The sequence below is a fragment of the Pezoporus flaviventris genome, unplaced genomic scaffold (assembly GCF_033815535.1).
Source record: "Pezoporus flaviventris isolate CSIRO_AGI_PZ_B2104156 unplaced genomic scaffold, CSIRO_AGI_Pfla_v1 ptg000063l, whole genome shotgun sequence".
In the NCBI taxonomy this organism is placed as follows: Eukaryota; Metazoa; Chordata; class Aves; order Psittaciformes; family Psittacidae; genus Pezoporus; species Pezoporus flaviventris.
This window is the reverse complement of record NW_026892611.1, coordinates 2,323,331-2,349,808: the sequence shown is the minus strand read 5'-3', so window position 1 is coordinate 2,349,808 and position 26,478 is coordinate 2,323,331. Positions and strand designations below refer to the sequence as shown.

At 52.4% G+C, this 26,478-nt stretch overlaps 2 protein-coding genes across 3 annotated transcripts; both read left to right on the top strand.

Moving 5' to 3' along the window:
- Positions 1–2,253: 2,253 nt before the first annotated feature.
- On the top strand, positions 2,254–5,890 carry TLCD2 (TLC domain containing 2). The gene is made up of 4 exons (XM_061469861.1): positions 2,254–2,555; positions 2,937–3,019; positions 3,727–3,809; positions 4,747–5,890. The coding sequence occupies exons 1-4, from the start codon at positions 2,254–2,256 to the stop codon at positions 5,122–5,124; spliced, it is 846 nt and encodes a 281-aa protein (XP_061325845.1). The 3' UTR covers positions 5,125–5,890.
- Positions 5,891–7,127: 1,237 nt separating this feature from the next.
- On the top strand, positions 7,128–26,429 carry PRPF8 (pre-mRNA processing factor 8). 2 transcript variants are annotated; one of them, XM_061469995.1, is made up of 43 exons: positions 7,128–7,178; positions 7,327–7,436; positions 7,519–7,687; positions 8,777–8,941; positions 9,040–9,258; positions 9,863–10,075; positions 10,349–10,474; positions 10,552–10,657; positions 11,140–11,330; positions 11,513–11,632; positions 11,712–11,901; positions 12,043–12,162; positions 12,458–12,592; positions 12,691–12,820; positions 13,181–13,377; positions 13,485–13,691; positions 13,780–13,943; positions 14,193–14,319; positions 14,439–14,631; positions 14,950–15,137; positions 15,308–15,546; positions 16,033–16,179; positions 16,359–16,569; positions 16,902–17,018; positions 17,104–17,351; positions 17,528–17,707; positions 18,119–18,254; positions 18,859–19,028; positions 19,341–19,470; positions 19,639–19,785; positions 20,029–20,189; positions 20,808–20,999; positions 21,586–21,823; positions 21,940–22,068; positions 22,648–22,761; positions 22,867–23,040; positions 23,284–23,477; positions 24,122–24,361; positions 24,443–24,584; positions 24,889–25,029; positions 25,171–25,310; positions 25,471–25,673; positions 26,155–26,429. In XM_061469995.1, exons 2-43 carry the CDS (start codon positions 7,337–7,339, stop codon positions 26,307–26,309), a joined length of 7,008 nt encoding a protein of 2,335 aa, XP_061325979.1. In that variant the 5' UTR covers positions 7,128–7,178; positions 7,327–7,336; the 3' UTR covers positions 26,310–26,429. The 2 variants fall into 2 exon arrangements, with proteins under 2 accessions (XP_061325979.1, XP_061325980.1); XM_061469996.1 differs by having other exon boundaries at positions 7,157–7,163.
- Positions 26,430–26,478: the final 49 nt, after the last annotated feature.

The following is a 26,478-nucleotide window of genomic DNA, read 5'->3' as shown; positions in this document are numbered from 1 at the left end:
GGGGCGAAGGAAGAGCCCCATCCGCTCTGCCCGGAGCGCCAGCGAGCGCGCAGGGACCTCTTGTGGCGGCCGAACCCCAGAGCATCCTTGTCCCTGCTCTCCCAAACGGCTTCCTTAGGGACAAGCCCGGCCTCCGAGCCTGGGGCCCGTGGGTCAGGATTTGTTGGCTCCCATTCGGCTTGAGCTGGTGTCAAGGGACCTGTTTATAACAGGGCTTGGAAGCCTCCTGCTCCAAAACGGCCCCCAGTTCACGCCGTTGGTGCAGAGGAAGACAAGGAGAAAAGGCAGGAAACAGGGGTTGTAGCACGCCACTGGTAAAATTCAGTGGGCTAAAATGATCCAAAAGGCAGTATTTGTGGAGCTGTTCCTACTGCTTTAGCAGTGGGATCAAAGCCCCTGAACCAGAGGCTCAGTTAATCATGGCTGAGATTCCTCTGATATGGAAGTGGCAGGAAGAACCCTCCGGCATCCAGAAGCATTTTAACTCTTCCTGTCCCTTGGCCACATAATAGAAGGATAACACCCCAAATGGAAGAGGCCCTGGGATAAATGGGGCTGAGCCTGCAGGCATTCCATGGTCCGGGATGTCACTGGCAGCAGGGCTGTCAGCATGGAAAGGGGCAGTCAGGATTCTGAGGTTAAAGCATCACTGATGACTTCCCATTAGGAAATCAGCTCTCTGCAGCTTTATACTGCAATTAATCACGGAATGACTCCTCAGGACTGTCTCCAAGGCAATGTCTCCATCTCCTCAGCGTATCCTCTGCTAAGCACAAATGTCTTTGCATTTGGCCTTCTCACTGACAGCTTAGCCTGTGTGATCCTTCAAGTCCTAACACACGAGCTTACTTATAATCCCCCCGAGCAATCAGCTCTGCCGATCCCTTCGGGAAGCATCTCCCGGCCACTTAACGGTGATGAAATTACTTTGGCCTGCCCATCTTTTAAGCAAATCTCTGCAGCATGAACAGTTGGGACTCTCCTCCCTCTCCTTCAGGCCTGATTTAATTGCTCTCCTCCTTAGCATCCCTTAAGCAATGGATTACTTGGTGTTTTCCTGCCCATCACCCCGGCTAGGGCAGGGATTGGGGGCTCAGCTCCACTCTTTGTGTTTTAGCAAAGGGAAAGGGGAAGGTTTCATCCGTGATGAACAGCTCAAAGGAGAGGCAGTTTGACACCGATCCGTGTGTACACGGTGACTCAGGCGTCTGCAGCACAGGAGGGAGGTCTGTGTGGCAGCCACGCTGCTGGTGGAGGCATCAGAAAGCAAGGAGGGAGCAATGGAATTCCAGGAAGCTGGAAAAGCAGCGTCGTTGTGGGATGGAACTAAAGGGACTGTGGGTAAAGGATCCTATATTGCCACCAACCCCACGCAGCAGAGCTGGGGTATCCCAGACAGCGGGGAGCTCCTCCTGGGACTAGCTATAGGACAGGGAGCGAAGGGCAGCAGTGCTGTGGACACAGCTCTTTGCTTGAGAGGGAAGTCAGGTCTTTCTGCTTGTTGATGTGCAGTCAGACCCCACAGTGTATGCCTGTGGGGTGTTCTAAGTCAGGGCATCACCTGCTGGGGATGCTTTGGGGTAAAGACCCATGGGCTACAGCGCCTCATGGGTGAGGTGTTCACACCACGATGGAGGAGGAACCTCAAGGGAACAAGCTCCAGCACAGCGATGGGTCCCTAGGCCCCCATTCCATGCCATGCTTGTCAATTTTTGGGACACGAAGATAGGCTGAGAGAGTTGGGGCTATTCAGCCTGGAGAAGAGAAGGCTGCGTGGAGACCTCAGAGCAGCTTCCAGTATCTCAAGGGAGCCTATAGGGATGGTGGGGAGGGACTCTTCATTAGGGACTGCAGTTCAGGACAAGGGGTAACGGGTTAAAACTTAAACAGGGGAAGTTTAGGTTGGATCTAAGGAGGAAATTCTTTCCTGTGAGGGTGGTGAGGCACTGGAATGGGTTGCCCAGGGAGGTTGTGAATGCTCCATCCCTGGCAGTGTTCAAGGCCAGGTTGGACAGAGCCTTGGGTGACATGGTTTAGTGTGAGGTGTCCCTGCCCACGGCAGGGGGTGGGAAGTGGATGATCTTAAGGTCCTTTCCAACCCTAACTATTCCATGATTCTATTTGCTGTGTGGCACCCAGGGGTGGCTGCTGTGCTCCATGGGGTGCTTTCCCTCACCCTCCGATGGGCAGCATTGCCCCAGCGTGTCCCCATCTCTGACAGGAGGGATGCTGGTACCAGGGCCGGCAGCGAGGATGCTCCCGCATCCCCGCTCCTTCCCGGCGGGGCGGTGCCGGTACCCGGGGCGGGCTCCGGAGCCGGGCGAGGCGGAGCCGATGGGAGCCGTCGGGAGGCAGCGGGGCCGGTGGGTGCCCATGGCCGTGAGCCCGGGGCTGCTGGTGGTGGCCGGGTCCTTCGCCGCTTTCCGCCTGCTGAACCGGGGGCTGGAGCGCTTGGTGCCGCCGCCGCCGTCGGCCCGGCGCAACCGCTGGAAGTGGCGCAACATCTGGACCTCGCTGGCGCACAGCGTGCTCAGCGGCGGCGGGGCGCTGGCAGGGTGAGAGGCACCGGGGGGACCCGCAGGGCATTTGGGGACCGGGGGGGGGGGGGGCGGACCAAGGATGCTGGAGAGGAATGGGGAGCATCGAGGGAACCTAGAACCAGGGATCATGTGGATGCCGGGAAGAGGGGCGTTGGGGGAGCCTGAGGATTATTGTGGACGTGGGAAGTGGGGGGCACTGAGCGATGGAGAAGGGATCACGGGACAAGAGCAGAAGGGGACAGGGAGACTCAGCAGGAACCAGGAGGACAGGGATGGCCATAACGGGACAGGAGGGCTCCAGGGGGTTTCAGCAGCACCAGGTGGGTTCCGAGGATGCTGGCAGGGAACTGGGGACCCAGAGGCACTTCCCAGCACTCACAGTCCTGCTCCCCACAGGTTCTGCCTCCACCCCGGGCTATCTGAGGACATGGTGGGCACGCACCCACCCGGGGCACACAGCCTGGTCGCTGTATCTGTAGGTGAGTGGGAAGAGGGCTGCCCCCTCTTCTTTCCCCTCTTGTGCCCCACCAAGGGGTCCCCAAGGGCTCACTGGTGCCTGACACCGGCCCCTCAAGCCACGTCGCAGGCAGAGATGTCTCAGGCACCCCAGACAATCGCCCTATTCTTGGCAAAGGACAGTGGCTCCTTTCTGTCCCACAGCACCCACAGCCAGGAGGTACTGGGCTCCGGGCTGCCCACCACCGTCCTCATAGGGCACACAGGGCTTGGAGCATCCTTGAAGTGCCCATGATACGGGGTTGGTGCAGGTCACCCCTCAGCTTCAAGCTGAACGTGTCATTGGGGGAGCCAGGAGCTCTGAGCCCTCTGGCTGTGTGAATCCTTCCTCCTCCTGTCCCCATGTCACCTCCTTGCAGATGTGTCACCAGCCCCGCGGTCAGGGCTAATGGGCTTCCCAGCACGGCTACAGCTCAGCAGGGAGGTCTGAGGGTCTAAAGGGTTGGTTTGGTGGCAGCAAACCCTGCAGCTCTTAAGGGCTCCAGTTATGGGACAGGGGGAAGGTCCACGTGCTCCCTTCGCTCTCATCCTGTCTCCAGGAACAGATGCAAGCGATCACATCGCTGTGGTCATCACGGCCCTGGAGGGGCTGCACAAACAGGCCATTGAGGTGCAGTCTGAGGGTCCCTTAGCACAGCCCTTCCCTTGCTCACGGCCTCTCTGCTCCCAGGTTACTTCCTCGAAGACTTTGTGGACATGTTGTGCCATCAGAAGCTTCGCCAGTCCTGGGAGCTGCTCTTCCATCACTCCGTGGTGAGTCCAGGGGCTGCTTTCCAAGGGGCAGAGCCTGGCACTTGCACCACCAGGGTTCTATGGTTGCGGGTGCTGCAAGGGGGTGGCACAGCCTGGAGATGAGCAGCAGAGATGCCGTGGGGTACAGGGGAGGCACAGGGGTCTGCAGGGGCTGGGCATGAGGGACAGGGGCAGCACTGGGATGTACTGGGATGAGATGGGGAAGGCGACGGTCAGAGCTGCTGCCTCATCGAGCCCTGCAGCAATGCCAGCCACTGCTTGTGAGTCAGAAGGTCACATCCAAACCAGAGCTAATTCAGGCCGAGACAGTGACTTAGGGAGCTGGGAGCAGATAATCTCATTAAAGAGCCAATACAGAGAACAGCATTAATGGTATCAACTGAAGAAAGGACTCAGTGTGCTAAAGCACAGGCTGGCAGAGCCTGTTCCCCCAGCTGGCAGGAATCTCTGCGCCCAACAGCCCCATCCTCTGCTGCAGCATCCCTAGGGTGCTTCGTGCCAGGCTTGGGGTATGCCATGGGGCTCCCTGCTGCACCAAACCCGAGCCAGCAGCAACCATAGCCCTGGGCTATGCATCTCCCCATCTCCCCATCCCATTCAGTCATTCACTGAGTGTGGCAAAACCTGCCCAGCCACAATGAGCTGCATTCCCCGGCCGCAAGAGCAGGGTTAGGTCTGGCTGCTCTGTCTCCTCTTCCAGCCTGGAGTTTATGGAAGTGTTTCCCTCCCTTCCCACTGGAAAAAGAACCAACCCAACGCTCCTGTTCCATTCAATGCCGGGGAGGTTTTATCTCATGCTGGAGGTTACAGTGATAGGGATATGTGTGGGGTGATGCCCAGTGGTTTAGCACTGCTGTGAGAAGTGCACGGAGGGCTCCAGCTTGCAGCAGAGAACAATCAGCCCCCGGTCTCAACCTCTCTCCTTTCCCCTTCCCAGGTCATTGTCTGCTTTGGTACGGCAGTGCTGCTCCATCAGTACATCGGGTTTGCGCTGGTGGCTTTACTGGTGGAGATTAACTCCATCTTCCTCCACGTGCGGCAGATCTTGCTCATGGCCAACCTGGTGCACACCCCCTGCTACCGCCTCAACAGCATCCTCAACCTGGGCACCTACGTGGTGTTCCGCATCGCCACGCTGGCCTGGATGAGCCGGTGGCTCTTCCTCAACCGAGGCACCGTGCCCCTGGCAACGTACTCCATAGGCACAGTGGGAATGGCAATCATGACACCCATGAACGTCATCCTCTTCTACCGCCTGCTGCGCAGTGACTTCTTCAAGTCCAGCCGGGGTGTGCAGTGGGAGAAGGAGCAATAGCCCCTTTCCCAGGAGGATGGAGGAGGACAGCGAAGCGCAACGGAGACTGAGCGTGGGTGTTTTGGTGCGGAGGGTCCACACTAACAGCATCCAGGCTCTTCTTGTGGCTGCAGATCCCGGGTCACGGCCTAATGGGGTTCTGCTGCCCCAATACCTTTGGGTGATGTGGTTGGATGCCCTGGAGCTGCTCAAGGAAGCTCGACGGCTCTCAGAGCTCCCCGAGGCGCCGCTGAGATGAGAAGGGAGCAGAAGAGCGCTGCTTCCCCACTGCTCTTCGGGACATCCAAACACCACAGTGTGGGTCTCACCCCTTTGGTGCTGCAGCGGCCCCTCAGCCAGGGGACGCCGCGCTCAGCCCTGCGCTCTCTGTGCCGTCTCCCATGGGAAAGGCTCCAGGCTTCACCCTGTAAAAGCCAAACCCTGCACTCATGAGTCCTCCCCAAGGAGATTGGCCAATGTGGGTGATGGAGGGGAGGCTGAGACCTGCATGGATGCCCGGGTCAGGAGCAGGGACCGGCAGCGCTGTGCTTGGGGATGGGGAACCGACTTCTTAACAACTGGAGCTTTTTCCATGTTGTTTTGCTCCCAGCTATGCTAAGTGCCCATAAATGAGCGTTCTCACTGGCCAGGACGGTGCTATGTGATGGTCGCTTCCCATGGATGTGTTTTCAGGCATAAGCATCTATTAGGGATGGGAAGTTCTGCTGCTGAGCCCAGTGTAACGCTCTTACTAACACCAGCTTTGAATAAATGGCTGCAAATGAAACAGCTTGAGGGGAAAAGGGCTGAGAGGGAAAAAGGGACCCAGTGCTCCAGGGGTGTCACTGCTTAGCACAGTGCTTCTTACCCTATGTCTCCCCATCAGTGTACACTGGCACAGCCTACCTCTCTCTTGGGGTTCCCCCCCCCCCCCCCTTTTTCCTTTCTATGGAAGCTGCCTAGGACAAGGAATCAGAATTCCTTCAGTTTTTAACTCCACGTTTCCTTTCCCTACCGCTCCCCAGCAGTGCAGCACCGCGTATAGGATCAAAACCCTCCCACTCAGGGTTACGTGTACCAGGGTTGGAGAAACCCATTGTATTCATCGTGTGTTTCAAACAGCCTTGGACTCAAACCCTCTCACTGGGTTTGAAAAGCCAAGGAACAACTCATTGCAGGGAGCGAAGAAGGGGAGCATCAGGGAGCAGGCGCATCCCTGCTCTGGGCAGGGAAAGACAAGTGATGTGTGCTGGTAGTGGGAGGCTGGAGGCGGCTTGTGGCCAAAGCTGCTTAGGTTTCTATTTGTGGAGAGCACAGGGGATACCCGTCGGTGTTGGGGTTTGTTGCTTCCCAAGGTGAGGTGTGCTCCTATCGGGAGGCAGACAGGGATTTCACTTTGGTTTGAGCCATTTGCACCCAGTCTTGCAGGAGCTGCTCCATCATTAGCACAGCCTCTGGCCACGTTTCTCAAGGCCTGGATTCTGCTATGTGGATGTCGTGTACCCAGGGGTATGGAACCATGGGATGGGTTGGGTTGAAGGGACCTTAAAGCTCCTCCAGCTCCAACCCCTGCCATGGGCAGGGACCCCTTCCACTAGAGCAGCTTGCTCCAAGCCCCTGTGTCCAACCTGGCCTTGAACACTGCCAGGGATGGGGCAGCCACAGCTGCAGCCCTATATCCACCCTCCCCAGCCCCATACGGACCCACACACGGCCCCATAGCGGACTCCTCTCCCCCTTGCGCACAGTGCCCTCTATAGGTAGCACAGGGTGATCAGCGCCAGGCGCTGTCCAATCAGGGCCGGCGCCGCGCACTCTCCTCGCCTCTCTCCACCAATCATAAGCAAGAAGGGGCGGGACCGAACAACGCCTGGCGTCCCACCGCAGCTACGCTCCGGAAACAGCTCCCGTTCCTTGTTCCCGCCTCCTTCCCCTCCTCCGCCTTCTGATAGGCTGCGCTTTCAGTCTCGCGAAACCTGATTGGATAGTGCAGCTCCGTGCGCGCTCCCCGCGCACATCCGGGTCTCCGAGGCTCGGTGGAGGCGGCGGCCGCCATTGTGGTGCTGAGGCGCGGGGTTGACGGTGAGGGCGGCCGGGGGGCTGTGGGTGCCCATGGGTGCCCATGGGTGCCCATGGGTGCCCATGGGTGCCCATGGGTGCCGGTGGGATAGCGGGGGAGCGGCCCCGTGTGTGCACTGAGCCCTTCTCCATCCCTGTCTGCAGGTGCGTCGCCATGGCCGCCGTGTTCCCGTACCGCGGCGGCTGCGCGCCGGTGCCCACGCCGCTGGCGCCGCTGCCCGATTACATGTCTGAGGAGAAGCTGCAGGAGAAAGGTGGGTTGAGGCGGCCCCGGCGCCGCGGTGCTTTGCCCGGCGGGGCAGGGGGTTGATGCCGCCCGGTTCTGTGTCCGTACAGCCCGCAAATGGCAGCAGCTGCAGGCCAAGCGCTATGCGGAGAAGAGGAAGTTCGGGTTCGTGGACGCGCAGAAGGAGGACATGCCCCCCGAGCACGTCCGCAAGATCATCCGCGACCACGGCGACATGACCAACAGGAAGTTCCGGCACGACAAGAGGGTTTACCTGGGGTAAGGCAGCCGCTGGCGGGGTGTGACACCGGGGGGGAGCTGCTCTGAGGCCTGGCTGAGCATCATTGATCGTCGTTGGAGGGTGTTTACAAAGGGCTTGAAGTGTCCGCTGTGTGTACAGAGCGGCTTGATGAGCAGGGGATAATCCTCATTATATATATATATATATATAATATATACATATATGATATATATTGCCTGGAGAAGAGAAGGCTGCGTGGAGACCTCATAGCAGCCTTCCAGTATCTGAAAGGGGCCTATAGGGATGCTGGGGAGGGACTCTTCATTAGGGACTGTAGTGACAGGACAAGGGGTAACGGGTTCAAACTTAAACAGGGGAAGTTTAGATTGGATCTAAGGAGGAAATTCTTTCCTGTGAGGGTGGTGAGGCACTGGAATGGGTTGCCCAGGGAGGTTGTGAATGCTCCATCCCTGGCAGTGTTCAAGGCCAGGCTGGATGAAGCCTTGGGTGAGATGGTTTAGTGTGAGGTGTCCGTGCCCATGGCAGGGGGGTTGGAACTGGATGATCTTAAGGTCCTTTCCAACCCGAGCTATTCTGTGATTCTCTATATATAAGGGTATAAGGGTAGCAGTGCAGAAGGGGGTCAGGGTAGGAAGTTGTTGCTTTGAATTTAGAACATTCCTCTGGTTAATGTGTTGTCTTAGAAGAACCTTGGGGGAGAGTGTGAAGTAGCCAGCATGTGGTTTTTTGCAATATTAAAAGGCGTTGTGAGTGTTGTTTGTTATCCTGGTTGAGAGAGTTTATCTCATGCATATCATGTCCATTCCACTAATGCATCATTCATTGCCCATAAAACCTCCAGAAGCTCACTGTTTTCATCTGTAACACCCTTAATGTGTACAGTCTGTTGGAAGCCAAGCCAGTGGAACACTTTTTGGTAGTGCAAAGCATGAAGCACAAGGACAGTAGGCACAGTACATGGGTTTATCACTGGAGGCCTTTATGAGCAGGTTAGATGAGCAGTTTCCAGCAGTGAAAGGTGTGGAGGTCATTTGGCTTGTGGCAGTGGATGGCTCCGCTCTTGAGAGTGCCTTCCAGCCCTCATTCTCCTTGATTCCTGATTGCAGTGCTCTGAAGTACATGCCTCATGCTGTGCTGAAGCTCCTGGAGAACATGCCCATGCCCTGGGAGCAAATCCGAGATGTTCCAGTCCTGTACCATATCACAGGAGCCATCTCTTTTGTGAATGAGATCCCCTGGGTCATAGAGCCGGTGTACATTGCTCAGTGGGGGTAAGTGCCTTCTTCCTTTGTCCTGCTGGGAACTCAGGAGCAAACATTTGTGCATCCATAATAAAAGTGGTATTTAATGGCCTCTGTGTTCCTACCAGGTCGATGTGGATTATGATGAGGCGAGAGAAGAGGGATAGGCGTCACTTCAAGAGGATGAGGTTCCCCCCGTTTGATGATGAAGAACCCCCTCTGGATTATGCTGATAACATCCTGGATGTGGAACCCCTGGAAGCCATTCAGCTAGAGCTGGATCCAGAGGAAGATGCCCCAGTGCTGGACTGGTTCTATGACCACCAGCCACTAAAAGACAACAGGAAGTATGTGCCTCTGGTACCGCAGTTCATTGAGAGGGGAGAACCAGATGCACTACATAAACTGCCTATACATAGCAGTATATAACCTTTGGTTGTGCTATGCTGGGCTGTGTGTAATGGTGGTGGTGGGGGAGAAAAGCCTGCCTTCAAGGATGAGAGGGGGAACGTGACTGTTGTAAAGCTATACCTCTTCTTGTCTGCAGCTTCCAGCAATGGGAAACAAGTCTTTGCTGCCCAGGAGGGCTGCTGCCCGTTTAACTGCTAACACTGATGTTTCTAACCGTGCCATAAAGATGACAACCTGTCTTGTCTAGTTGCAGTTTGAATTGATGCTTGCTGAGAGTGCATGTATGTTGTGTATCAGTTTGGATATGGAGGAGGAGAGAAACTGGAGCAGTCAGTATTTTCTGGGCAGATGAAGTCTGTAATGGTCTTCAGCAGTCCTGCAGCCTCTCTTTCTGTCTGGAGGGGGCCCATGTGCTAGCTGTCCTTGTTGTTTTCTGTGAATGATGGGTCATGAAAGGTGTTTGATTATTTCTGGTCCTTTGCTAAAGGCCCAGTTGTCTTCTGGCAGTGAACTGAGTGTCTGTGCTTGGTTCTTTCCCAGGTATGTGAATGGTTCAACGTACCAGCGCTGGCAGTTCACTCTCCCCATGATGTCCACACTGTACCGTTTGGCCAACCAGCTGCTCACTGACCTTGTGGATGACAACTACTTCTATTTGTTTGACCTGAAAGCTTTCTTTACCTCCAAGGCACTGAACATGGCTATTCCTGGAGGTCCCAAGTTTGAGCCTCTTGTTAGAGACATCAATCTTCAGTAAGTGTTGGTTTAGGAGGAAAAAGATAAGTGGTTATCTTGGAAAGGGCTCGAGGTAAATCTCTCGTCTGGTGTCTTTCCTTGAGTGAGCTGTTTCTGGATCTTCACTCTCTTTAGCATTAAGTCTGTGATGTGCTTGCTGCTCTGGACACTAAATGGTTGTTAGTGTGAAGAGAAGCCTAAAGGAAGAGGATTGATATCGTGTCTTCAGTCAAAAATGTTTGCCTTTCTGTCCCCTGACTGCTCATGTAATCATTTCTTGTCTCTTTCAAGGGATGAAGACTGGAACGAATTTAATGACATCAACAAAATTATCATCAGGCAGCCAATCAGGACAGAGTACAAAATTGCTTTCCCATACCTGTACAATAACCTGCCACACCATGTTCACCTGACCTGGTGAGTGCAGCACCCTCGAGAGCAGGGAGAGGAGGGGGGAGCTGTCAGGATGCTCAGATGCGTGTTTTGTGTTGCAGGTATCATACTCCAAACGTTGTTTTCATTAAGACAGAAGATCCTGATCTCCCAGCTTTTTACTTTGATCCACTGATCAACCCCATTTCACACAGACATTCTGTCAAGGTGAGTTGCTGTTCAGGAGAGCCAGTGGTAAACCCAACTGCGTGGAAATGATGGGGCTTTAGCATCTTGCTTGTGACCTTGCTTCTGATAGCAGCACACAGGAGTGAGCATGAGCCCTTTCATAGAAAACTCCATGGTTGTCATTTTAGTCATTTCCTACTTCTGGGGCTGCACAAAGCTGTCTCCTGTGATCTCTGTAGGATAAAGTCCAATGGCAAAGTACTGTTTTGGAGCCTTCTGATAGGTTATGTATCCTTCTAGTTCCTCTTGGTGTATTCATGGAGCTGAACTTAAGCTTTGAGTCACCTCCATAACACCGAGCTCAGGGTCTGGTAGCCAGAGTTTGCCTTGTAGAGTGCTTTTTGCTTCTCTTATGCTCAGCACTGTCCCGCTTCTTCCATGGGAGCAAAGAAGTGTTCTTATTTAACGTGGAAAACTGAGCTGGAGGAAGCAGGAAACAGCGTGGTGCTTCTGCATTTCAGAGTCAGGAACCACTGCCTGATGATGATGAAGAGTTTGAGTTGCCAGAGTTCGTGGAACCTTTCCTGAAGGATACCCCACTGTACACGGATAACACAGCCAATGGCATTGCCCTGCTGTGGGCACCACGGCCCTTCAACTTGAGGTCTGGGAGGACCCGCAGGGCTCTTGATATCCCACTGGTCAAGAACTGGTGAGTTATTTCCTAGGGGAAGGGCTGGTATTGTTATCTTGAGTGAAAATTGTCATCTTACAATGAAAATAAAGACTTTCTGTGGTGCTTGGTTTCTAGAGGTTTTAGGAGTGTTTCTGCAGGTGACTTGTGCTCTAAAGAATGTGGGTTACCTGAATAAATGAGGTTTGGTTTGTCCCTAGGTACCGTGAGCACTGCCCAGCAGGCCAGCCAGTGAAAGTGCGAGTCTCCTATCAGAAGCTACTGAAATACTATGTTCTGAATGCTCTCAAGCACAGACCTCCCAAGGCCCAGAAGAAGAGGTAAGTGGAGGTCTGTTCAGTGGGGAGCTGCTGATCTGTGATGTGGATTCAGCTGACTTATCATCTCTGCTCTCTCCAGATACCTGTTCCGCTCCTTCAAGGCTACAAAGTTTTTCCAGTCCACAAAGCTGGACTGGGTGGAGGTTGGCCTGCAGGTGTGTCGCCAGGGCTACAACATGCTGAACTTGCTGATCCACAGAAAGAACCTGAACTACCTTCACTTGGATTACAACTTCAACCTGAAGCCCGTGAAGACCCTCACCACTAAGGTATCGATCCCTGTGCCGTTGCGTAAAGTTTACCTCAAGATTAAATAGCTAGTATGGTGAAACATCTGCATGCTGTGCAGACTGACCAAACTGAAGCTCTTCCACTCCTATTGCATCAGTTCTGGGCTTTCTCTCTTCCAGGAAAGGAAGAAGTCTCGTTTCGGTAACGCTTTCCACCTGTGCAGAGAGGTTCTGCGGCTCACTAAGCTGGTGGTGGACAGCCATGTCCAGTACAGACTTGGAAATGTGGATGCATTTCAGGTAGGCTCATTTGTATATTACTTTTATTGTTTTTTTTTTAAGGTAAAGAGGGGAAATTGAGGGGACTATCTGGGCTGGCTTCTGTAGGATGTCACAGTGTAAGAGAGGTGGGAACAATGAAAACATGCAGCATTGCGTGACATTCTTTTACCTGGTTTATAAGAATTGATCCTTGTGTGAGTCAGTGGTAGGAGCTTTATATGGCCTAATACCCTCTGCTCCTGGCTGTAAAACAAACCTGAGGCGATGCATCTAATGTTTATTGTTACCTCTGGCTGTGCTGCCTGTGTTTCAGTTGGCAGATGGTTTGCAGTACATCTTTGCTCATGTGGGTCAACTGACGGGAATGTACCGGTACAAGTACAAGCTGATGAGGCAGATTCGTATGTGCAAGGACCTGAAACATCTCATCTACTACAGGTTTAACACAGTAAGTTCCACCTTTCCACGTGATGATGACCTCATGTCAACTGAGCAGCAGGGAGTGTCAGTAAGTGACCTGCTCTTACCGTGTCTCTGTTCTTCCAGGGGCCTGTGGGCAAAGGTCCTGGCTGCGGCTTCTGGGCTCCAGGCTGGAGAGTGTGGCTGTTCTTCATGAGGGGCATCACGCCGCTGCTGGAACGCTGGCTGGGGAATCTGCTGGCCAGGCAGTTTGAAGGTCAGCACACTGTGTAAAGCTTGGCTGGGGGAGGCGTGTGTGGTAAAGATGAATACTGCTTGCTTCCCAGCTCCAGCTTTCTGTTCCTAGTCGTGGTCTGTATTCATGCTCCATTTCAGTCCCTGTTTTAGGGCTCTTATGAGACTAGTGCCCCCAAGACAGGTTACAAATGGAAGTGGGGTTCCCTCCTCCATAGCACTATGGGGTCTATAGCCTCCTGATCGTCTACTCCAAATTCATCAGTGATGTAGCAGTGTAATTTCTTTAGATACCCTGCACCATTGCACATTCCTATACTGGGAAGAAAGGGGAGCACTGCCCAGTAATGTCAGAACTGCTGAAGTACTTTGCCCTTGCCAGGCCGTCACTCCAAGGGTGTAGCAAAGACTGTCACAAAGCAGCGTGTGGAGTCTCACTTTGACCTGGAGCTGAGGGCGGCTGTTATGCATGACATCCTGGACATGATGCCAGAAGGAATCAAACAGAACAAAGCCAGAACCATCCTGCAACATCTGAGCGAGGCTTGGCGGTGCTGGAAGGCCAATATTCCCTGGAAGGTAACTCTGTTGCTTGGCCCTTTGGTTCAGTCTTAGCGTCTCCCAGTTGGAACCGCTCTTCTGAAGGTTCCCACTGCTGCATCCCTCAAGTTCCTGTCCCTCCCCAGGTGCCAGGGCTGCCAACTCCTATTGAGAACATGATCCTGAGGTACGTGAAGGCAAAAGCTGACTGGTGGACAAACACAGCTCACTACAACAGGGAGCGGATCCGTCGGGGTGCCACTGTAGACAAAACAGTCTGTAAGAAGAATCTGGGCCGACTGACCAGACTCTACCTGAAAGCAGAGCAGGAACGGCAGCACAATTACCTGAAGGTATTTCTCTCCTGCCTGAGGTTGCTGAAATTGGTGCTGTTTTTGTAGGGAAGCTTTCACTCGCTAATGCCGGTGGTTTGGTTTGCAGGATGGGCCTTACATCACTGCGGAAGAAGCTGTTGCTGTCTACACAACCACAGTGCACTGGCTGGAAAGCAGGAGGTTCTCACCCATTCCTTTCCCTCCGCTGTCCTACAAACATGACACCAAGTTGCTCATATTAGCCCTGGAGAGGCTGAAGGAAGCTTACAGGTAAGTAGTGGGAAACGATTGCAGGGACAGACATCTGTACTGGGAAAGGCATCTGAAGCTGTTTTGTTATCTTTTAATCCCGGAATGGGCAACATCAAAACTGTACTTCTAAGCCTGGGGATGTGGACTGTGGAGAGTTACAAATCTTATCTTGATCTGCTTCATTGAACAGTATCTTGCATCAGTTTAATGTGGTGGCTGTTAGTTTGTTCATGTTTAGGTGCCTGACCTGTTCTTTCTCACTTCCAGTGTGAAATCTCGCCTGAACCAGTCACAGAGAGAGGAGTTGGGCTTGATTGAGCAGGCTTATGATAACCCTCATGAAGCTCTGTCCAGAATCAAGCGACACCTTTTAACTCAGAGAGCCTTCAAGGAGGTAGGTGTCCTGCTGAAAACCAGACCGTACTCAAAGTTACACTGTGTTCAGGATCTAAATGGTGCTAAGACTTTGTTTGCTGTCAACTGTAAGTCTCAGTTTTGCCTCTTCTTTTCTAGGTGGGTATTGAGTTCATGGATCTCTACAGCCACTTAGTTCCTGTTTATGATGTTGAGCCCTTGGAGAAGATCACAGATGCTTATCTGGATCAGTACTTGTGGTATGAAGCTGATAAGCGAAGACTTTTCCCTCCATGGATCAAACCTGCTGACACTGAACCTCCTCCACTGTTGGTGTACAAGTGGTGCCAAGGTTAGTGGAGTCTTGTGTTCCCTCCAAAAATGCGTTTTCTTATGGGAAGCTTGCTTCCTTTAAGTCACCTTGGGAGCTGAGTTTTTGTATTTGCAACTTGCAACCAATAGTCCTTACAATCAGACACTGTATTTTATAGGTTAATACATTTAGGTACATAGTGGAGGAGGATAAGAACCTCCATAGCACGTGGTTGACTTACATATTTATGTTCTGGATAGACTGGAGGGACCAGAGACTGAAAGATCAGGCATTACAGGAGCTATGTTCTGCACTCTGACATGTCACATAAAATGATGTGCATGTTTGTCTCCCCAGGCATTAATAATCTGCAAGATGTTTGGGAAACAAGTGAAGGTGAATGCAACGTGATGCTGGAGTCTCGATTTGAGAAGATGTATGAGAAGATTGACCTGACGTTGCTCAACAGGCTGCTGCGTCTTATCGTTGATCACAACATTGCTGACTACATGACAGCCAAGAACAACGTGGTGATCAACTACAAGGTGAGGGTTGCTGTCAGGACTATAAAATGGAGAGGTTTTGGAGCCAAGACTTGCCAGAGAAGTGATAAGGGAATAAGAAAACCCTTTCTGGGTCCTGCTAAAGAGCAGCTGCTCAGGTAAAAGGTCTCTGATGTGTTACGACACTCGCAATTCCCTTTTGTTTTCCTCAGGACATGAATCACACAAACTCCTATGGGATTATTCGTGGACTGCAGTTTGCTTCCTTCATTGTCCAGTATTATGGGCTTGTGATGGACCTGCTGGTGCTGGGTCTGCACCGTGCCAGTGAAATGGCTGGGCCTCCCCAGATGCCAAATGACTTCCTCAGCTTCCAAGACATTGCCACTGAGGTGGCCCATCCCATTCGCCTCTTCTGCAGATACATTGACCGCATTCACATCTTCTTCAGGTGAGCCTGTGTTCTGGCACCTTGCAGCAGATGCTGTGGAAATGGGAATTAGTGTGCTCCTACTCCAGGTTTTTGCTCAGAAAGATTAGGAATATTGGAACTTGCAGATTTCCCAGAACAACTGGGTGCCCACATGCCTCCTCTTGCTTTCTCAGTTCACTGTCCTGCAGCATCAGTGGCCCGGTAGAAAAACAGCAGTGTCATGTGTTCTGTTCTTGCAGATTTTCCACTGCTAAAATAAGCCTTTTGTGGCTTCCCAGCAAGTGGACATGGAATTTTATGTCTGTTCATGGAGAAACAGCCCAAATAGTCATGAGTTGTTGTAAGCGAATGAAACTGAAACTGCCTTCAGTGGGAGGATACAGGAAACGGGTCATTACCTTCAAACATGCTGTGGGAAACAGCAGCCCCTAAGCAAGTCTTTATCTGTCTGGTGTCTTGAGAAGTGGATCGTGTAGATCACACAGCTCTTCTGTGTGTTTCCAGGTTTACAGCAGATGAGGCGAGAGACTTGATTCAGCGCTACCTGACAGAGCATCCAGATCCCAACAACGAGAACATTGTGGGCTACAACAACAAGAAGTGCTGGCCCCGGGATGCTCGGATGCGCCTCATGAAACACGACGTGAACCTGTAAGTGCTGCACCCCGGGGAAAAACTACCTGTAATAGGTAACAGGTTGAGACTGATAGGAAGAAAAGTAAGAGTAGGTGAGGGGTCTGTGCTGTGGTTCTGACAGAGAGTGATCGGTGTTAGAGCTGTAGTGTTCCTCTTCACTGACAGCCTGTCACCGTGCGCATCTTGTTTTCCAGAGGTCGTGCTGTGTTCTGGGATATCAAGAACCGTTTGCCTCGCTCAGTCACCACAGTGCAGTGGGAGAACAGTTTCGTGTCCGTTTACAGCAAGGATAACCCCAATTTGCTGTTTAACATGTGTGGGTTTGAGTGCCGCATCCTGCCCAAGTGCCGCACCAGCTACGAGGAGTTCACCCACAAGGACGGTGTCTGGAACCTGCAGAATGAGGTAGGGTGAGGGTTTGACAGGGTGGGAGAGCAATCCCTCTGTGGGCTGTGTCTGGCATCAAAGCAGAGCTTGGAACTGCCTATGGGAGGGGGATAACTGCTATTTGCCAGCTGCATAACTGGCAGCACAAATGAACTCGGTATGAATTTTCCTTGCTGGGAGGGATGGAAAATCCTTGGCTGGGGATGGTGGGGGCCCCGAAGGTGCAGAGGTGCTGTTCAGGCTCTTCTCCTCCCCGTGTTACACAAATTCCTGATGGCAAGAGCTTAGCTTATTGTCTGTATTGGAGAGAGGGCCCCCAGGAAGGAACTGATGGGGCTGTGCTCTTGCAGGTCACCAAGGAGCGCACAGCTCAGTGCTTCCTGCGTGTGGATGATGAGTCTATGCAGAGATTCCACAACAGAGTGAGGCAGATCCTCATGGCATCTGGCTCCACAACCTTCACTAAGGTAAGGTAGGAGGGAGATGGATGTCAGAGCTTTCTGCAGATGCTTGGAGAAGAAGCTGAGAACTGATCCTTGCTTTCCTTTCTAGATTGTCAATAAATGGAATACAGCTCTCATTGGCTTGATGACTTATTTCCGAGAAGCTGTTGTAAATACCCAGGAATTGCTTGATTTGCTGGTGAAGTGTGAGAATAAAATCCAGACTCGGATCAAAATTGGCCTGAATTCCAAAATGCCCAGTCGTTTCCCACCAGTGGTGTTTTACACCCCTAAAGAGCTGGGGGGGCTCGGCATGCTCTCCATGGGCCACGTTCTCATCCCGCAGTCTGACCTGAGGTGAGTTGGGCTGCTCTGATGCCTGCATGGGATGAGGGTTCTGTTAGGTGCTCTTTGCCATAAAAATACCTGATTCTGCCATGTTCAAGAGCTATGTTGCCTCTACAGCAGGGAATGTCAATGTGACCTGTAAAGTCTTGTGATGCCTACTTCACTCTTGTGCCTCTGTGCTCCAGGTGGTCCAAGCAGACAGATGTTGGCATCACTCACTTCCGCTCAGGAATGAGTCATGAGGAGGACCAGCTCATCCCAAATCTGTATCGTTACATCCAGCCATGGGAAAGTGAATTCATTGACTCTCAGAGAGTGTGGGCAGAATATGCCCTGAAGAGACAAGAGGCTATAGCCCAGAACAGGTGGGTTTCAGTGTGCAGGCAGATCCCTGTGTGTGAGGGCAGGCAGGGGTGTGAAGTCTTGCACCGTCTCGGTGTTCTGGAGACCTGTGGTCTGCCTGCAAAGCTTCTGTCTTACCTCTGGAGGAGGTGTGGACTCTGCATGGAGAAAGTGCCTCAGTGGCACAGTTCAAGGGAAATGGTGGTGCCAGAAGCTGACACGAGACCCATGTCTTTTGGCCTTTTGACACCAGCATGTTCCTAGCAATGGCTGTGGGCACTTTGCTGAGCCTCTTAGTGCTTGGCATTGTAGAGCATCTCCTTCCAGAGCCCCAAGGTCTCTGCTGTTTCTGTCATCTCCTCCCCTGAAACGCTCATTAATGAATTGCTGTAGCACTGAGAGGTAACAAAGAGTGAGGATTTTGTTTCTTCCAGGCGCCTGACACTGGAAGATCTGGAGGACTCATGGGATAGGGGAATTCCTCGTATCAACACCCTCTTCCAGAAGGACCGGCACACCCTAGCTTATGATAAAGGATGGAGAGTCAGGACTGACTTCAAACAGTATCAGGTATGGACTGGGAGTTTCTCTGGCTGAATGTGAGGATCACGTACCTGTTCCAGACCATGTCCTTTCACTTTGCATGATTGTGAGTGCACTTCCTTGTCTGTCTGCTGCAGGAAGAACTTTTAGAGCCATGTGTTGGGACTGGTAGAGGCTGTTGAAAACCAGATGCTCCAAAATCTGTAGCTAGCTGCTCTTGAAGTGTTTGGATGGGTTACAGTGTCTTGGGGAATACCACTCTTTGTGCAACTGAGTGTTAGAAGAGATCAGTTCTGGAGAGGGGAAAATAGGCCCCAAAAGAAACATTCCAAAATCTGAAGTTTTAACAGCAGTGGAAAAATTCATTATTTACAACCTGTAATGATAGCTCTGTAGAAGGTCAGTCCCTGAGAGATCATCATCATCATTCTACCCAGTCTGAATCGCATAACAGTGCTGACTGCACTGATGTTGTAAGTGAACTGTGTCCTCCAGTACAGCAGGCATGAGGCTGTTCACCTGGTCTCTGACATTATCATCATCATCATCATCATCTTGGTTCCTACAATGAGTGCAGGCAGGTTAAATGATCTGAACACAAAGCTGCTCACTATTCTGCTCTTGTCCCCAGGTCCTGAAACAGAACCCGTTCTGGTGGACCCATCAGCGCCACGATGGCAAGCTCTGGAACCTGAACAACTACCGTACAGACATGATCCAGGCACTTGGTGGAGTGGAAGGGATCCTGGAGCACACTCTCTTCAAGGGCACTTACTTCCCCACATGGGAGGGTCTCTTCTGGTAAGAGGAGCCTTGGTGTTGCCTTGTCTTGCAAATTTGGTGACCAGGAGGAGTCCTTGGCTCAAGATGTACTGATTCTGTTGAGCCTTTTCCCATTTTCAGTCATCACTTGAGCACACTGTGGATATAGCTCGGTTAGGAGAGTACCTGGGGCTGGGCTGTAGCTGAACTCCAGGATGTGAATCCATGTCTTTACATGAAACAGTCTTCCCCATTCCTTCTGTGTGTGTTCCCTGCCTCTATTACTCGTCCCTTATTTCTGCTAACTGCCATGTTCCACATCTTATGCAACTGATTGTCTGCCCTTTCTAGGGAGAAGGCCAGTGGCTTTGAGGAGTCTATGAAATGGAAGAAGCTGACAAATGCCCAGAGGTCGGGTTTGAACCAAATTCCAAACAGAAGATTCACCCTGTGGTGGTCACCTACCATTAACAGAGCCAATGTAAGTGCCTGGAGTTTGTACCTGTAGGAACTGCCACTGGAATAAGAGCAGTGAATAGATCTAACTCTTCAGAACGTGTCTTAGAGATGAACTGAACCTCTTTAACAGAGGTTATTCTAAACTTCATCAGTGATACTGCTTGTTCTCACAGCTGCTTTTCCTTTGCAGGTGTACGTTGGGTTCCAGGTGCAGCTGGATTTAACAGGCATCTTTATGCACGGCAAGATCCCCACGCTGAAGATCTCTCTCATCCAGATTTTCCGAGCTCACTTGTGGCAGAAGATCCATGAGAGCATCGTGATGGATTTGTGTCAGGTGAGCAGTGTGTTCACTTGGTTTGGTTCTGTGCAGTGCACGTATGCTCCTCATGTGCCAACGGCCTCTTGCTAGTAACAGAGATTGTCCCAGGGCTGTAGCAGGCCTAGCCCTTCTTCCCCAGTTGACAGAGAAGGGGAGGAGATGGGTTTTTCCTGGGTGCCTGTTTTAGTTCAGTGCTGAGGGTAGATTCTTTAGCAAGGCTGCTTGAGCACAACCCATCTTCGACTGCCTTTTCCCCAGGTGTTCGATCAAGAGCTGGATGCTCTGGAGATTGAGACAGTGCAGAAAGAGACAATCCATCCCAGGAAGTCCTACAAGATGAATTCCTCATGTGCAGATATCCTTCTCTTCGCTTCCTATAAGTGGAATGTGTCACGTCCATCGTTGCTTGCAGATTCCAAGTGAGTGTTTCCCTTTTCCTTCTCCTTGATCTTGCTGTGGTGCAGAGCTGCTGAACCTGTCATCCTGAACCAAAGCTTCTTTATATCTCTTGGGCACGTAGGGTTGGTTTTCACTGGGGACACATGAGGACATGCTTGGCAAAGTCCCGGGGTGGTTTGGGCAGATGGTTGCAGCACCTTCTAGCACATCATGAAGGCTCTTTGCTCCTGTTTTCTCCTCCAGTTGACCCTTCCTCTAAGCCAGAGCTCAGGAACTGTGAAGTGTTCTTCAGGAAACCCCACAAAGCTGTGGTGTCCTAGGGCCAGAATTTGGAGTGAATCAGACCCAATTCTGTACCCGTGCTGTGTTCAGTTTGACTGAATCCTCAGCAGACAATCCCTAGGGGAGATGACCATCCTGACTATACAGTAGAGGAGTAACTGCTTTGTCTAAACCTACAGCTGAACCCCATTGTCTGAGGGTTTCTCTTCAGTGCTTCTGCATCCAGCTGCTGTGTGAAGGGAGCAGTAGAGTCCCTTTTCAGGATGGCTTCAGAAGGATCTCTCTGTCAAAGACACGTAGCAACTGCAGGGGAGTTTTGTGCAAGATGAAGTTGTTCTGGCTTGCTTTCCCCTTAGGGATGTGATGGACAGCACCACCACTCAGAAGTACTGGATCGATATCCAGCTGCGCTGGGGAGATTACGATTCCCATGATATCGAGCGCTACGCACGAGCCAAGTTCTTGGACTACACTACAGACAACATGAGTATCTACCCATCCCCTACTGGGGTGCTCATTGCCATTGATCTGGCCTATAACTTGCACAGGTGAGATCTTTAAGTGTAATTGGTAGTTTGTGGCTGTGTCTTAGTGTGTCTCCGGACTGGGTTGTATCCTAGGCAGGAGGCTGGAGGGGAGAAAGCAGAAGCTGGAGGGGTGCAGTGAATGGGATATGACACCTAGTCAGTCCTGTCAGGTTGAGCCATGCCTGCTTCTTCCATAATAATGGTTCTCCCAGCTCACTAATCATTTGTTCTCTTAGGAGATTAGACTGTTCTTGGAGCTGAAGGGTAGGCCTTGTATTAAGGCTCCCCATAAGTGGGGACAGTTATTCTTCACTTGTGAGGGGAAGGTTTCAAGTCCCAGCAAGCAGGCTTCTGCTCCAGTATACTTGTTAGAGGAGATATGGCTTTTCTGGGGCTGCAGCATGTGTGTGCTGTGGCTTCCCACCGAGAGGAGGTGTAGGAAAGAGCAATGGGTAAGCAGCTCCCAGGATGTAGGAAGAGAAAACATAGCGTAGTACTCAGCAGGCAGAAAGGTGCCTGTCTGCTGCATGGGAAGATGTGTGGCTGTTGTCTCTGCATCTCACAGCTGATGGCAACTACTGCATCTTCTGTTTGTTCTCTTCTTCAGTGCTTATGGGAACTGGTTCCCTGGGAGCAAACCTCTGATCCAGCAGGCCATGGCCAAAATCATGAAAGCAAATCCTGCGCTCTACGTGTTGAGAGAACGGATCCGCAAGGGGCTGCAGCTGTACTCATCCGAGCCCACAGAGCCGTACCTCTCCTCCCAGAACTATGGAGAGCTCTTCTCCAACCAGATAATCTGGTTTGTGGATGACACCAATGTGTACAGAGTGACCATCCACAAGGTGACGCCAGAGGAGGATCGTGGGGGGGAAAGGACAGGGACTGTCAATGTCCTGTGCTCAGGGTGGTTGTGGAGGCTTTATCTCCCTCTACTTCTGACTTTTGTTTGCTTTCTCAGACTTTTGAAGGGAATTTGACCACAAAACCCATCAATGGAGCCATTTTCATCTTCAATCCCAGAACTGGACAGCTCTTCCTGAAGATCATCCATACCTCTGTGTGGGCAGGGCAGAAACGTCTGGGACAGGTAGGGCCTGGCTGCTGCTGTGCTTTGGGCTGGGGGCTGGGGATGGGCTCTGACTGCTTGAGACACTCACTTGAGCAGAAAGCAGCATGAGAATCTTCACCTTCCTGCCTCTTAACAAGTGTGGAGCTGCAGTGTCTGGTGTCTCACGTGTTCTCAGGGAAGTGCTAGCATGGGATATAAAAGTAAAGGAAAGCAGGCATTGATGTTGCAAGGCTTTTGAGGCTCTGAGGTGGAAAGAGCTGACATCTTCAAGCAGGGCTTGAGAAACAGGGCTGTGCTCAGCGTTACAGCAAATCACATTGCACTTGGCTGTACATCCAGTGCAGTGAGAAGACTCTCAGGTGGCAGAGCCAGGGAGGTGGTGTAGGCAGCTGGTTTTTCTGAGCCAGTCAGGGGTAACTGAGCTCCAGGAACAGGAACTCTGAGACCAGTAAGAAGGAAATGCTGGGCCTTGACACTGATCTGGAACAAGCCATACATTCCAGGTGTATTTATAGAATTTGGCTTGAGTCTCTCTCATTCCCATGGAGACACTGCTGTTAGCAGAGAGAGGTCTCTAACCCTGCTGTCTTCCTGTAGCTGGCCAAGTGGAAGACTGCTGAAGAAGTGGCTGCCTTGATTCGATCGCTGCCTGTGGAGGAGCAGCCTAAGCAGATCATAGTGACACGGAAGGGCATGCTGGACCCACTTGAGGTAAGAATGCAGAAGACAGGTGACAAGACAGTCCTGTGAAGGACTTGATCTGGACCAGTGTTCTGTGGTAGTTGTGAGCTAATTCCTCCTCTTCATAAACCCCAGGTGCACTTGCTGGATTTCCCCAACATCGTGATCAAAGGCTCGGAGCTGCAGCTGCCCTTCCAGGCCTGTCTGAAGGTGGAAAAGTTTGGGGATCTCATCCTGAAGGCTACTGAACCCCAGATGGTTCTCTTCAATCTCTATGATGACTGGCTGAAAACCATCTCTTCCTACACGGTGAGCACAGCGTGCCTAGGCTGCATTTTGCTTTGCCTCTGCTGCATGAGGCAGGAGCCAAGGCTTCAGAGATCCCTCACGATTTGCTGCTTGGGAGCACTTAATCTCTGAGTCTGCCTGGGTTTTCCTTCAGATTGAGTCCATTGGCACTTCCCATGCAGTGCCCACATGCCCACAGTGCTGGACAAGGGCCTTGTGTATTTGTTTTCCTTGTTCTAACTGCATCTCTCTTTCTCCTCCAAGGCATTCTCTCGTCTGATTCTGATTCTCCGAGCGCTTCACGTGAATAACGATCGAGCCAAAGTCATTCTGAAACCAGACAAGACAACCATAACGGAGCCTCACCACATCTGGCCAACCCTGACAGATGAGGAGTGGATCAAGGTGGAGGTGCAGCTGAAGGATCTCATCCTTGCTGACTATGGCAAGAAGAACAAGTAAGTTAATGTCCAGCTGCAAGGGTCCTGTCAGCTTTTCCTTCCTGCTCTAAAGGCTGTGAACACGGTGCTGCTTGTGGAGAGTAGAAGACTTACAAGGGCCTTTTGCAGTGAACTGTCAGCTTTGTAGGGAAACTGGTTATCATTACAGAATCATAGAATGGTTTGGGTTGGAAAGGACCTTATGATCATGCAGTTCCAACCCCCTGCCATGGGCAGGGATGCCTCACCTAGACCATGTCACCCAAGGCTCTGTCCAGCCTGGCCTTGAACACTGCCAGGGATGGAGCATTCACAAGTTCTTTGGGCAACCTGTGCCAGTGCCTCATCACTCACAGTAAAGAACTTCTTCCTTATATCCAGTCTGAACTTCCCCATGTCAAGTTAGAACCCATCGCCCCTTGTCCTATCGCTGCAGTCCCTGATGAAGAGTTACTGTTTATTGCCTTCTACTAAGGCAGATGAAAGTGTCTGCACCAAAGCTTTCTGATCCGTGCATCCTGTGATTTCCTCCCTCATGCCTATAAAGCTGTGGTCTCATTTTTCACAGTGCCCCAAGTGGATTTTCTGAGCTTGTGCTCGAGTGCCAGGGGTCCACAGTGTGCTCAGAAACACCTGACTTTTGGGTATTCTTCCTCTTCCAGCGTGAACGTCGCATCCCTGACGCAGTCAGAGATCCGAGACATCATCCTGGGCATGGAGATCTCTGCCCCCTCGCAGCAGAGGCAGCAGATAGCTGAAATTGAGAAGCAAACCAAGGAGCAGTCACAGCTCACAGCTACCCAGACCCGCACGGTGAACAAACACGGGGATGAAATCATCACCTCCACCACCAGCAACTACGAGACCCAGACGTTCTCCTCCAAGACCGAGTGGCGGGTCAGGTAGGCGAGCAGGCAGGGCTGTTGGGTGGTGCTGGGGAAGGGATCTGTGCACCCTTTAATCCTCATCCCTCCTCTTCACAGAGCCATTTCTGCTGCCAACCTCCACCTGCGAACAAACCACATCTATGTTTCATCAGATGATATCAAGGAAACGGGCTACACGTACATCCTGCCCAAGAACGTGTTGAAGAAGTTCATCTGCATCTCTGACCTGCGGGCCCAGGTGGGCGTGCAGGGAGTCTGTGACAGCTGTACCACACTCTCCTGGGGCACACACCAGTCCTGGGCAGTCAGGATGTACTGGGGAGACAGGCACTGGTAATGCAGCTGAGCACACAAGTTCTAGATGGGGCTGGATGGTTCCTTGTGGCCCCGACTTGAGGGGAAGCTCAGCATGTAACCAAACCAAGATGCTCTCCTCTAGTGAGAGCCTGTGGGCTGAGAGATCAGCTCCTGAGGAGCTGAGGGCTCTCACACGGTTACACAGAGGTCTCATGTAGGCTTCTAAGGCAGGTGTCTGTTCCTAGATTGCAGGTTACCTGTATGGAGTGAGCCCTCCTGATAACCCCCAGGTGAAGGAGATCCGGTGCATTGTGATGGTGCCCCAGTGGGGCACACACCAGACTGTGCACCTCCCAGGGCAGCTGCCACAGCATGAGTATCTCAAGGTGAGTTGGGCTGTTGGAGATGAGGGACTTGGAGATGCCAGCCTCATCTGGGGGCAGGCAAAGGGAAGCCTTTGCTCCCTGTGTGCTTGTTGGCCTGGTTTTAAATGCCTTTTATTCCTCTCTCAAACTCCTTTTGGTCAGGAAATGGAACCTCTGGGGTGGATTCACACCCAACCAAACGAGTCCCCTCAGCTCTCGCCGCAGGATGTCACCACCCATGCCAAGGTCATGGCTGACAACCCCTCCTGGGATGGGGAGAAGACCATCATCATCACCTGCAGGTGAGAGGCAGGAGGCTTCTTGTGCCCTCTCTGCCAAGCTGCAGTGCTTGGGAGCATGCTGAGGTCTCAGTATGTGGCAGAAAGGCAGTGTTGGCTCATTCCTGGTTTCCCTGTTCTGCCTTGGATCAGTCTGACTTCCCACATCTCTTCTTCCTTCCAGTTTTACACCAGGCTCCTGCACGCTGACAGCCTACAAACTGACCCCGAGTGGCTATGAGTGGGGCAGGCAGAACACGGACAAGGGGAACAACCCCAAGGGCTACCTCCCATCCCATTACGAGCGGGTGCAGATGCTGCTCTCTGATCGCTTCCTTGGCTTCTTCATGGTCCCAGCACAAGGGTCCTGGAACTACAACTTCATGGGTGAGCTGCCCTGCTGGCAGAGGGGCAGGAGGGGGAGGCAGTGGGGATAGCTTGGGGCCCCCAAAACAAGAGGGATGTGGAGCTGTTGGAGCGAGGCCATGGGGATGCTGCGAGGGCTGGAGCAGGGTCAGCCTGGAGAAGAGAAGGCTCCTGAAGGGGAGACCTGAGAGCAGCTCCAGTGCCTGAAGGGGCTGCAGGAAACCTGGAGAGGGGCTTGGGACAAAGGATGTAGGGACAGGCCAAGGGGAATGGCTTTAACCTGCCAGAGGGGAGACTGAGCTGAGCTCTTAGGCAGAAGCTCTTCCCTGGGGCGGGGGGTTGGAACCCAAGCCAGTCTGTGATGCTATGAGAAGGAAATAGCTCTTCAGCAGCGTGTTCTTTACACATCCTTTAAGCATGATCTGCTTTAAAGCTTGTCATGTGCGGGTCGAGGGCAGGAGCCCTTCAGGTGGGTGATGTTCTCTCTCTCTCTCCCTGCCAGGTGTGCGCCACGACCCCAACATGAAGTACGAGCTGCAGCTCGCCAACCCCAAGGAGTTCTACCACGAGGTCCATCGCCCTTCCCACTTCCTCAACTTCGCCCTGCTGCAGGAAGGGGAGGTCTACTCCGCCGACAGGGAGGACCTCTACGCCTAGTGCTGCCCTCGCCCCGGCTCCTCGTACTGTTGATATTCAACAGCGTGTGTGTTCTGCGTCCCCGTGCCCGCACAGCCCCTGCCCCTTTCCCCCTCCTCCTCCTCCTCCTTGTGCCCCTTCCGTGTCTCAATAAATTTTGTACGAACGGGATCGCTACCGGTGAACCCCG